Here is a 12,651-nt window from a genome sequence, read left to right as displayed (position 1 = left end):
CATCATGGAGCCAAGTTCTGGGACCGAACACATGTTGGGTATAATAGAGCATGACACTTGCAGACCAGGCTGTGATTCTGCAGGGGTGTAATAACACTGATTTAAACTGAACGAGTTGCTAATAAGTTGTGTTTGAATTTCTTTTCTTTTCCTTTTTTTCCTTTTTTTTTTTTTTTTTAGCAAATAATTAGATTTGATTTTCAAGAGGAGATTTAACTTTTTTTTTTTTTTAATTTCAATGAACTATGCATTTATTTAGTGTATTTCAAGTTAAAAAAAAATTAGATTTCATTGGTAATTTACTGCTGGGGTAAGGACTGACTTTTCTGGAGTGAAAGAGGATTTGCCATGATTTAGTGTTTCTTGGGTGTGTTGCACTTCATCATGTGAGGAAGCAGAAGCTGTTCCACCTTGTTTTTTTGCAGTGACTTTGGAATCCCCTGGAGCAGCCCTTCTATGCAGCGGGGGCTGTTATGAAAGCCAAGTCAAAGTAGGGAAAATCATGGATAAATAAATTTTAAATACTATCTGAAACATACTGTTGTAATTGTGTTCCAAATACTGACCAACCTTTTATGTTGTTTAAAGACTTTATAGCGCAGTTGAACCTCTACTGCCTTAACCAGCATTCAGGCACAGCAGTAGCGCCTTAGTCAAGAGCAATGTCCACATTTAAGTGTTACATTTGAGTGGCCTTTTCAGCCAAAGGCAACTGTTTCTAAAAGAAACATTTAATAGCATGTTTGAAAATGATTTAAGGTGGTGACTAGCATTTAATTTACTATTGTGTAGTAACATCTATCTTGGAAATGTATTCGAGATCATGGCTAGAATGTAACCAGCTAAGTTAAAACATTGGGGTTAATCTGTTACTGTTGTTAAAATGCCTGGAAATGAAATGTTGATAATGTTTATTCTAATTGTAATTATTTTTGGACATTTTTGCTGTAGGATATTCATGAACTCTTAAGGAGGGACTTGTTTCCTGAGTCGCCTGGTGGCTGGAGTTCCTCAAAAATGCCTTGCTTATTTAAAGCAGGGCCTGTGGCTGCTCAACTTGTAGGAGCTGAAGGTGCTCAGGCTGCATCAAAAAGTCCTTGCAGAGCACTTCAGCAAGCTTTGGATAACACAAGGTCCTGGTGGAAGGAGTTAGGAAGGAGTCCACTCTGTTACACCTGTTTTATGTTGTTTGTAAGTGTGGTCATTTAGAACTTGCTGAGATTTTTACTTTGGAGGAGTATAGTGAATATAGTGTTCTTACAAGAGGGAAAAAAACCTCCTGGGATATAACAAAGAGAGAAAAAGCCACATGTTTGATTGCTCCAAGATTTGTTGGCTCCCAAATGAGTGGAAGGCAAAGCTTACCAAGTCCACTTATCTACAAACTACTATCTGGAGCTCAAACTAGCAATCGCATTCTTTTGACAGATCTTGGTGTTTATTTCATCTAGAGGAGAAAATAGTCGGCCAGTGCCTCGTTTTCCTGTCACTTCAGGGCAGGGCTGTGGAGTCAAACATGTTCTCTGCAGTTTGGAAGGAGCCAGCTGGGCATTAGGGCTGGGGAGCTCACTAGGAATTCCAGCCAGCAGCTCGTCGTGTTGCTCGAGAGTGTGGCTGTGGCCACGGAACTGGGTGTGTTTTTGGGCACTGCAATTTGACACTGACTCTGAAAAAAAACATGGCAAATATTTTGCTGAGACTTGCAGTTAAAGCACTATTTGTTTTGGATTTGTGTTAATGGAATTTAACCTGCTGGGATACTGTTGGAAATCTGGAAAGTATGCAGACTCTTTTTCAAGAATTAGCTTGCAACCTGTTCCCATTGCTCTCATATTTCTGGGAAAGTGGGTTAAATGGGGGGCTCTGGGGAGCTGCAGCAAGCTGTAAGAATAGTTTGGGAAACAAAGAATATAGTTACTCATCTTTGGAGAACAGGCTAAGGATTTTGGACACTGTCAATGCTCTGACATAGGGAACTCAAGAGTTCCAGGTTAAGGTGGAGGGATTTGAAGGCAGGGCTCCGACTGCCTCTTGGTTCTCTTCTCCCTTAGGTGTTCCTCCTGGAGCAAGTGAACTGGAAAACATGAGCAGACAATGGGAACATGAAGCAGACACAGACCAGACTTGTCTTTTCTCCAAGAAGTAATGGTTTAAATGTAGGGCCTCTAAGTCATTTAAAGGTGCAGGGAAGGGACCTGAGTCAAAATATGGGTCCAGGGCCAACAGTGTTGTTGTTGGCTTCTGTGGTAGTTGAATATGTTGGAAATGTGTTCAGGTTGGACAAGGCTTGGAACAACCTGGGATAGTGGAAGGTGTTCCTGCCCATGGCAGGGGGTGGAACAAGATGAGCTTTAACGTCCCCTCCAACCCAAACCATCCTGTGATTCTGTGAAACGAGAGGATGCAGAGCTGAGATGCCTGTGTACCAGCTCAACCTCGATTCTTTTACGAAGTGATCATCCGGTATTCTCAGATATTACACAAATTGGTTTCTCTTCTACTTTATTCTATAGCTTTAGTATTCATTGGCATTGTTTCGAAGGCAGAATACACTGGTTCGGGGGATTTTTTCTTTGAGGTGACAAAATTTGTGTTCAGGTTAAGAGGCACTCATTTGGTCCTGTGAGTAAGCATTCAACCAAAGTTCTGGAAATCCTCTTAGACTAATTACATTTTATAGTCCTTTAATGCTTTTCCACAGAATTCCCTGGCACAAAGTCCCATTTTCACTCCTAGGCTACTTTAAATTTCTCTTCCTGCAGGTAGCCCCTGTGACAAAACCAGCTTTTTCAAGCGCTGTAGGCAGTGTCTTCAGAGCTTTTTGCTAAGGGAGGTGTATATAAGGTTGTAAGGTTATTGCATCTCCCACTGGGTCAGGTCTGAAGGGAGGTGGTGAAAACCCAACTGTCCCATAAAAACAAAGAGTTCCCTGGGTGCATTTTGGCAGAGTTATGGTGGTGGAGTTGTTGAAGGAGAAGACATACTGAGTCATTGTAAAGGTTTCATCTTTCAGTATCCTGTCCTCTAGAGCAGCTGATAGTGACAGTGCTGGAATGGAGGGAAGGAGTGTGGAGTGGTGTATTTCCAGTCAGTAGAGTCCCCTACAAATAAAATTTAGAAAATAATAAACAATGTCCTCATTCTTGTAGCATTTCACCTTCTACTGCTTAATATATCTTATATTCTACTCTCTGTACTGGCATTTTGTTGTTTCTGAAATATTTAGGTACTGTACATTTGCTCTAAATATGAGAGAGAAGTTCTTCAGGGACGTCCATGATGGCTGCAAACATTGCAGCTTTTCCTTGCATATCTTTCTTTGTTCTTAGTAAGCTTTCCTCATATTTATACTGTTCTTTATTAATATTAACTTCTGCTAGAATTGTCTTTTGTGGAAGTAATTGCTGCTGCAAAGTCGAGAGAATCAGTACTGGAGTGATTCATGAAACAGATCCTGTATCTTTGTCAAGGGAAGAGTTGCTGATGGGTAGTGGCTTGAATCTCCTAAGGTAGCTGTCCCTGTTCTTGTGTCTTATGCCAGCTCAGGAGTGAGTGTTTGGCTTGCACAGTAATATGTTGCTCAGCACTTTTATCTTGGGAATGCTTTTTTTTTTTCATATAAACTCTTAAAGCTATCAGTCTCAGTTATTTCTTCCCAAAAGATGGAAGATTATTGAATCTGATATCCTGGAAAGATGTAAGATACTTGGAATCATCCCTGACACATAGTTGATAGCATCGTGGTGTTTTTTGTTTTTTTTTTCCTTTAATTAAGTTGTTTATAAAGATGAGAAGCAGTGATAAGCAGCATGAAGAACTGAAACCTCATTCTTTGCACAGATCAAGTACAACACAGCTAGTAATGAAAAGAGGATTTGGAGTGCCAACTTCTGCACTGTTCTTTCAAAAAGCAGTTGTGTTTCTGATGGGTTTATTTTTTATCTTCTCCCCTTTGAAGTAGTTGCCCGGGAACAACCACATTATTTTATAGAGATGGTCAGTAGTACATTTCCTTGCGGATAACAGCACAACAATAGCTGTGCTTTCTCTGGCAAGGCAGGAGCTTTCAGGGTGTCGATCATTGGTGGCACACTGCATCTTTACAGAAGCAGCCATGTTCTGTCTGTGCGTATTCAGTTTGAAAATGTATTCCTGAATTGCTTGTCAACCTGTCACCCCTGTTAAAACTGTGAATTCTTTGCAGATTCCCCCACTGGTAGCAGCCCTGGTACTGATAAAACTGTCCTGAGTGTGATATATTAAAATCCAGGTGAGATGATGACTGAAATATATACCACAGAAACATCTAACTTCCTTGGATGAGGATGTTATTCTCCTAAGTTTTTGAAAGAAAGTCTAATGTCTTCCTCTGCACCTGATTTCTACGTCTCAGTGATTTTTCAAGGGAATGAACTAAAGCTTTAGCACTGTCTAATTTAGGATCCATATATTCCTTATTTGTACAAAAGACTTACGTTTCTCTCTTCTTCTTTTTTATTTCCTCAAAGAAATGAACGTTTAGAAAGAGATTTGCCAAACAAAGAAGATGGGAGCAAACAGCAGCAGCATCAGTGAGCTTCCAGAAAACGAGTACTTAAAAAAGTTGTCAGGAGCAGAGCCCATCTCTGAGAATGACCCGTTCTGGAATCAGCTGCTGTCTTTTAGCTTCACCACTCCAACAAACAGGTAAGAGGGTGCTGAAGAACTAAACTTAGATAACGTATTTATAGAAGTGACAAGTTCAAAAGCAAATGAGTGGTTATGTTAATTGTTCCTGTTTTAAGTAGCACAGGAATATATGCCTGTGCAGAATAGGCTGTTGCTCCTAAGTTTGGAAATGTTTTCCACCAACTTTTCCATTCATGTGGGTTTCTTTCTTCTTCATGATGGCTGTAATTGCTATTCATTCTCCTGGGAAAGATCTGAAATTGGGTCTGTAGTGTTGGGGGAAAATTTTTTCTTTTCCTTGTTGTTTTAGGAAGCTTTCTTTTTCTTTGGTGTAGCCTCTGGGGTGACTGGACTTGCTGAATATTCCAACTCTTGATGTTTCCTCTCAACTTAGAGTGAATTTTACGTCTTCCATGATTTAATTATAGGTTAGCTGTTTAGTTTTTTAGTCTGTATGGCTTTTTTTCACCTTCTTTTGCATTTTAAAAAGAAGTTTGGCATGTTGTGTTCGTACAGATATTTTCTAAATATCTAAAATTCAAGCTTTGAACGTCTTTTCATTCCAGCAAGTGGTGTGGATATAAATAGAATTAGTATTTTTGAGAGGATCCATAGCACACCTCCAGGAACAGAGAATATAAGTCCTTGTGACTTCTGTTAACCCAACTCCATTGCTCAATTCCTTGGCCTCTGTGCTGATAATCATTCTTACAAGAACAATCTGATATTACTTAACACCTTTAAGTGTTACTTGAACCGCTTTTACCTTTTACAACAGTGACCTGATGATTTTCTGTGAATAAGTGAAAGTTCAGACAGCTGGAGTGGAAAATGGGTTAAGGTAAATAACTGTGAGGCATTTACTAGGTGCTATTTTTGTGAAGAGTGAGGAGGAAGAAGTGTTTTGGCTTCTGCCTGGAGAGAATAGGCAGAGGTTAGGAAGAAGGTGCAGTGCTGTGGAGGGCTGTAGAGCTTGTGAAGGATGTTTTGTAATTGGGAGTGTGTGAGGAAACAATTGTATTTCCTCTAAGATCCCTGATGAGACAAGAATTATTTACGGCCTACCCATGGCTAAGAAGATGTACAATATTCCAAGTTATATAATACTCTATTGTTTGGGTTTTTTTAGGGGAAAATAGTTATATACAAAACCCCAGCAATTTCTTTGAGTGGTTCTACTCTTTTTCCTTCCTCTGTGGAAGTTAAAGAGTTTTTCATAGTTTGCTTTGCTATTCACAGAATCAGATCCAGCACAGAGTAAATTTTCTAAAAATAAACCCCACCCAACTGAACAAAGCAAAAACCTAACTAAACAAACAAACAAAAAAACAACCCCAAGCAGTAAATATAATTAAAAAACAAAGCAAACAACAACAACAAAAATGATCCAAACTCAGGTTGAAAGCTTTAATTAGCTGAACACCAGATGGTGCTCTTGCCTGGCAGCTGGAGGAGAAATATTTTTAGAGGCATCTTTTTCTGCAGCTTAATAATTGGAGGGAAACAGAAATTTCCCATTAACTTGCACATCTATCTGAGAGAACCATTTGACAAGTGATTTTGGATGATGTTGGCACCCTCAGCCATTGTCTGTATCAGATAACCTTGCCTGCAGGAACAGAACAATAGAGGTCAATATTCATCTCTGAGACTAGAAGCTTGCAATTTGTCAAGTTAACTCTGTTTTTAATGAAGCCTGAGTGTAGGTCATACCTTTGTCAGGAGCAAGATGCTGGTTCGTGACTTGTGGAAGGGAGTCAGTTGAATGGGACAGAGTTTTAAAGTTTTCTTCTCTTTTTAAATTTACTTTTTCCGTTGCAAAATTAGTGACTGTTTGCAAGTGTTATTGGGAGCCATATAAGTGTTGTGGGTTGTTTTTGTGGAGGTAAATGGTGATACTCTAGAGTTTTTGCAAAGATGGGACTAATATGATCCCCAAGGAGAAGAGGGTTGTCTTTTCTGGATGCTACTTTGGACATAATTCTGTCCCACATAGGGCAGTACCACAGGGAAAGGGGGGGAGAAATACATGAGAAGAGAAGGCAGTGGGAAAATGCATGTTAGTAGGAAAAGCAGTCAACCAAAGCCAAAATATCCAAGGGAAAACCAGCAATGTGGGGAAGTTGCTGGGGTGGGGCTGGGGTAGATTTCCTCCTTTCAGCAGCAGGTGCCTGGCATGTTCACCTTGTTCAAGAAACCTTGGCCATAGCAAGGAACCAGTACCTGCAAGGAAGACATCTAAGGGGAATCTGAATCTGTGTAAGCGAAGTTTGTAGGGTTTCTAACACTTTTCCATGCTTGCTTTCTCTGGGGAGGGACGTGTGACTAGTGCTTTGCTTTACAGGAGCTGTTCCAAGTTAGTCCAGGTGCTGCTGGTCCCAGGTGCCAAACTGAGCTGGATTTTCTGGGGAACAATAGTCTTTTAATCTTCTAAATCAGAAGCCTAGGGCTTGGCTTGAGAGATGGGGAATTACTGTCTTTCTGCTCTGAGAAACACAAGGACATGATACTGTATCTTGTATTATAATGGCACCGCTCTCTATGCTCTGCTGTCTGTCTTCATTTTTTTTTTGCTTTGCTTGTCTTGGCACTTTTGTACTCTCTTCTGTGTCCTTATTTTGCTTTTCCCTCTTTTCCCTTTCAGTTTGGTTGTGTTCTTCCTCTATTCATCCATTTCTCATCTTCCTGGTTCTCTCCTTTGGTTTCTCTCCCTAGCCCTATGTGTCTTAATCTCTCTTTAGCATTGCTCGTTTCCTCAGCCATGCCTTCTTTACTGGGTTTATTTTTTCAGTCCTGTTAACTTCTTGATCTGTTTCTGTGAAGAACACGAGGTAGTTTTCTCTGGGGAATAAGGTTTGCCAAATACCGGCGCTGCTGACTGCGAAGTCACTGTGTCTCTGTCAGCAACACTGATGCAAGATGCTCTTGCCCTTTCACTATCTCTTCCAGTGTTTATCTGGTTCTGTTGTGGGTTTAATCAGGAACTAATCTGTCTGAAAAATAACACTGCCAAAAAAAAAGTGTTTGTTTTTTCAGCTGAGTTAATTCCCTAGAGTGATTCATACCTTGGCGCCACAAAACAATTCTGGCATAGTGAGGGATTGATTTTTTGGGGGGGCACAGCAGACTGTTGGGCTAAAAGGTGGGATTGCTTAAAACTGCTGTTTTAACCATCCAAAAATGAATGGGAAAGCATGTGGTCAAAGCAGAGCTGGCTGCTAGGAGTGTAACATTCTGCTTTTCTGGGCTGTTTGTTCTTCCTCATGTAATGTTGATTTTCTTAATAATTAGCAAGTATTAAGAGGAAATATTACGTGTAACTAATTCTGGTCTGTGTATTCACAAACCCTGATTCTGAATCAGCTGTCAGTTATCAGCAATGAGCTGATGGTGAATCCCTGTGACTCCCCTGCCAGGAGTGATAGTAACAGCCAGAGCCAGTCTCAGCTATTTGGCAGGTAAGGGAGTCCACTGGGGCCTTTCACAGTCTAGGAGTGGTAGGAGATAAGTGGTATATACATAAGTGATAGTAAAAGGGAAAGTTACCAGCAGTTTAGTTTTAGGTTGCCTCATACTTTCTGCCGTAAAAGGTTTATTGTGATATCATCTGACAGAAGTTTCTGCTGAGAAATTTCTGGTTTCAGCCATTTGGAAGTACTTGGTGCTCCAATTTCACACTCCTGCATGTTCTTTTTTTTTTTTTTTTTTTTTTTTCCCTTCATGGGTCTTTATTTGTTGCACAGAATGGACTCCTGGGAGCTGAATTAAAATTGTATAAAACCTCTTTAAATCTTCCACTTCTACCTTTCAAGTTGGCTGACTTATCAATCTGAATAATGTTTGGATATTGGAAAAACACAATACAGCTTTTCTGGATGACTTTTTTAGTTATTGTTACGATGAAGAGCTGTGAAGTTTACTTTGGAGCCTTAGCTCTCAGTCTAGGCAGACCTTGTGTTTGTCTGGCTCTCCTACGAGTTGCTACCAAGAATGCAACCTCCTCCTTAGCAGTGGTATTAGTTACAATTATTTTCTGATGGAAAACTTGCAAGTTAACTAAAGCAGAACTTGCTGAAAATCATGTGCTTAATATTTACTGTTCAGCTTTGTTCCTTCCCTGGAGTTATTAATGAGTTGCTGGTTCAGGAATAGTGTGCATGGGCCTTTAGTGGAAAGACATAAAAATGAGCAGCTTTTATGTTGCCTTAACGTGGTACATTTTTAAAGTGGTACAATAAATCATATGCAGCCTTATGTTCTTTGATGTCTTTCCTCCAACTAGTCCATTAAAATCAGCATTCCCACAGTATGAATTGACTAAATGGGCTGGTTCTCCTGTTTTGTATTCAATGGCAAAGAAAAAAGGCCTTACTATGAGGAAAAATAGTCAGGAAAGCTGCTCCTTTGGGTTTTTTTTCTGCCTCCTTTTTTAAAGGGGGTGGTTGTCTGCTTTGGTTTGGGTCTTTTTCTTACCATACCAAGGGCAGGTGTCCTGGTATGTTTGTAATTACAGTTTGTATGCAGAATGTTTCCTCTTGCCATGTTGAGACACTTTAACAAAAGTCACTGCCACTTTGAAACCTCTTGTATGGTGATGCTGTTAAACTAAAAGGGGATAAGACCACGTTCTTCAAAGTTCACTGCTGTCAGGAAGCAACTTTCGCTGCCTTCTAGTAATTGTGGTTTTGTTCAAGTCGGTGGGACTGATTGATAATAAATTTATAGTAAGGCAACTGAATTCAACTGCTCTAAAATAATCCTCTTCATAATGCTACTGGGTTTTTTTCCTTCTGGTTTTTTTTTTTTCCCTCTTCTCTTTGGAAGTAATGTTTTTTTACAGTATATGCCATAATAGCTGACCACAGAATCCAGCTGTCTGGTAGTTTGAAGCCAAAAATAAAAGTCTGCAGTCAATGAAAACAATGAAATTTTTTTGACTGGCAGACTGCTCGATTTACCATTCTTTCCCACCTCCACTGAGGAGATGTTTCTTACAGAAAACTCGTTCCCTGATGAAGAAACTCCTTGTACTCTGATCAGCAACTACAAAGTGATTAAATCCCAACAAATTAACGATTATCCTTGGTTACTCTTTACTTCCACCACAGATGAGTGGTAGCTGGAGTCACATAGATTTTGCCTGTGCATAGGTGGGTTTGGTGTTTGCCTTGGTGGCAATTGGTGTGCAAAATACTCTTACTGCTTGGTGTTGGGATGTTACAGACAATAATCACTGCCACTGTTAAACCTCTCCTGATTTTATACCTTTAAAATTAAACAAGATAAACCCATTTTCTTTAAAGAATTCTGTGCTGTCGAGGGGGCAAATTTTGCTATTATTAATTTTAGTTTTGCTGAAGTCTGTGGACTTAACCCTCTACATAAAAAAAAACCAAATAAAATAATTTCTTTCTTTTATGAAGTACTTTGAAAATGCTGACCATCAGGTCACAGGATAAGGCAGGAACTCCTGTGAAGCCTGGAATTTTTTCCTAAAGTGTGTGGGAAGCAACTCTGCACCTCACACACTTGCTTGGATCTAAGTGGGCCAGTCAAGCCAGTGTGGTTAAGAATATTTTGCTTTAAATCCTCAGTGTTTCCCCCCTGTGCTCACAGCCTGTTTGAATCCCCACACCAGGTGGTACCTTTTGCTCATTCCTTGGAAAATTGTAGAACTGATAAATATGTAAATATGTACAGCTTTCCCAAAACAAGGTAGGAGCTTAGTTCAGATAGTGCCAGTTTAAATACATAATTACAAGAACAAACTCACCCAGGTCATTGTGATCATGCTGTTAAAGATCCGTGGCTTGAAACTGGTGTTTCATGTCATAGAATCCCAGAATGGTTTAGGTTGGAAAACGTGTGGGGTTTTTCATGTGCTTTGCTGAAAGATTGTGGTTTCCTTGATTCTCCCATAGATATTTTGTTACGATTAAATATATTGTGTCAAAGGGGAGCGATGTAAATGCATTTTTAACTTAGTCCCAAATTGCCATGTTATTCCCAGATATTTGCCTAAAATCATGGAATTGTTTAGGTTGGAAAAACCCTCCAAGGCTTTAAGTCCAACAGTTCCCCAGCACTGCCAAGGCCACCAGTAACCCATGTCCCCAAGTGCCACATCCACAGGGCTTTTAAATCCCTCCAGGGATGGGGATTCCACCATTGCCCTGGGCAACCCCTTCTAATGCCTGACAGCCCTTTCCATGAAGAAATTTTCCCAGTATCCAGCCTAAACCTCCCCTGGCACAGCTTGAGGCCGTTCCCTCTCCTCCTGTCCCTTGTTCCCTGGCAGCAGAGCCCGACCCACCCCTGACTCCCCCCTCCTGTCAGGGAGTTGCAGAGCCAGAAGGTCCCCCCTGAGCCTCCTTTTCTCCAGGATGAGCCCCCCCAGCTCCCTCAGCCCCTCCTGCTGCTCCAGACCCTTCCCAGCTCTGTTCCCTACTCTGGACACAAAATATATATGTCTATATACATATTTGACAACAAGGCAGTCCATATTCCTCAGGTGAGAGTTTTTAGAGAAAATTGGAGCTTTTATTTTTGATCAGTGAAGTGAAGGAGCTTCGCTCTGTGCTGGCTCTTGTTCGTGCTGAAATACAGTTTGAATATTTAGTACCTGTGCTGCTCTGTGGGTTAAGGAAAAGACAAATGTTTTAGTGTCAGGTTTCCATTCTTACATTAATTCATTAGCCAGATGTCATCTCCACTGGGACTGTAGAGCAAAGTCAGTACCACAGTTGCTTGCAGCATTTCTTTTGTGCCACCTTATGACTCTTAGCTTTGCCATTTTCTAGCTAAGTGTTACTGTAATTTACCTTCTGTCTCTTCACTGCACAAAAAAATACCTAGTCTCTCACTCCTCCGTGTCCCTCACTCCACTTTCCTGCCCAAGCAGAGGAAAGAAAGCCACTGCTAAGCTTACCCCCAAGTACCTGGGAATGAGCTGCTATTTTTGTACCCTCCCATACTCTCTCCATGAATCTCTCCACGGGGATGTAACAGTATTAATACTTCTGTTCAGTGCAAGAACACCATTTCACTGGTGGGTGGGTGGGTGGGTGGGTGTGTGTGTGTGGGTGTGTGGGTGTGTGGGTGTGTGTTGGGGTGGTGTTTCTGCTGAAATTCCTCCTCACCAGGTGCTTCTGTTGAGTGAACTGAAATTCTGTGTGTGTGGCAATTTTGTGTGTCTTGTGTGTGGCAAAATTCAATTTTGTGTTCTTGTTGTATGAGTAAGAGCGAGTGGGCTGTAGGTAGTTTTTAAGCATTGCACTTCATTTTGGTAGGAAAAAGAATGACTCGAGTGTTAAAAGCTTTGCTGAAGATCTGAAGGCCTTGCTTGGTTTTTCACTGGTTTTGATCCTGGCAACTTGCAGAAATTAGGCAGCTCTGTGGAATTTGTTTGAGGATTTTGTGTGGATTTTAATAACTCAATGGGAAGAAAAAAAATCTGTAAGAACACTATACTTTGAACTCTAACTGCTTAGAAATGAGGGGAAAATGAACCATAATTCAAAGCTGCATGTCTGCATTTATGGTTTAAATCCTGAAGCAATTATAATAACCACTCAGACTGTGTCCCCAGGATCTTTGAATAGTGGGAGGTGGGTCACGTTGTGTTAGATGATGATTATTCAGTACCTAAGAATTCTCTACTGAGTTGGTGTCCTATGCAATATTCACCCTCCCTGCTCTTAGGAAGGAATAAATCCTGATGACAAGCAGCCAGCTGGGCAAATTTAGAAGTTTGTTTGTTTTTTTTTTTCAGTGCAAGGTCACACAGACCTAGAAAACTGTGTTGTCATGAACCTGTTGTGTGTAGTTGCTGGTGGCGTGTTCTTACTCAATACCATTTGTTTTTAATTACTCCTCATGTTTTTAGTGCTGAAACAAGAGACCACCTTCGAGACCAAGTCCATTGTTTTTAAAGTATATATCAAAGTGTAAGTTTGTTCTTTCTGAATCTTATGTTTCAAAGCA

General features: G+C 40.5%; 1 protein-coding gene across 3 annotated transcripts in view; it reads left to right on the top strand.

The window, feature by feature from the left end:
• The window catches only part of DYM (dymeclin), a 215,528-nt gene that overhangs the window by 8,524 nt on the left and 194,353 nt on the right, over window positions 1-12,651 (top strand). For all 3 annotated transcript variants that reach the window (XM_027724300.2, XM_027724297.2, XM_039390634.1), the window contains one exon: window positions 4,509-4,686. In XM_027724300.2, coding sequence (XP_027580101.1) covers window positions 4,547-4,686 — 140 coding nt within the window. In that variant the 5' untranslated portion in view covers window positions 4,509-4,546. The remainder of the gene's footprint in view (window positions 1-4,508; window positions 4,687-12,651) is intronic.

Source organism: Pipra filicauda, unplaced genomic scaffold (assembly GCF_003945595.2).
Source record: "Pipra filicauda isolate LSUMZ 115617 unplaced genomic scaffold, ASM394559v2 scaffold128_size5466820_pilon, whole genome shotgun sequence".
Classification (NCBI taxonomy): domain Eukaryota; kingdom Metazoa; phylum Chordata; class Aves; order Passeriformes; family Pipridae; genus Pipra; species Pipra filicauda.
This window is presented reverse-complemented; position numbering and strand designations above follow the sequence as displayed.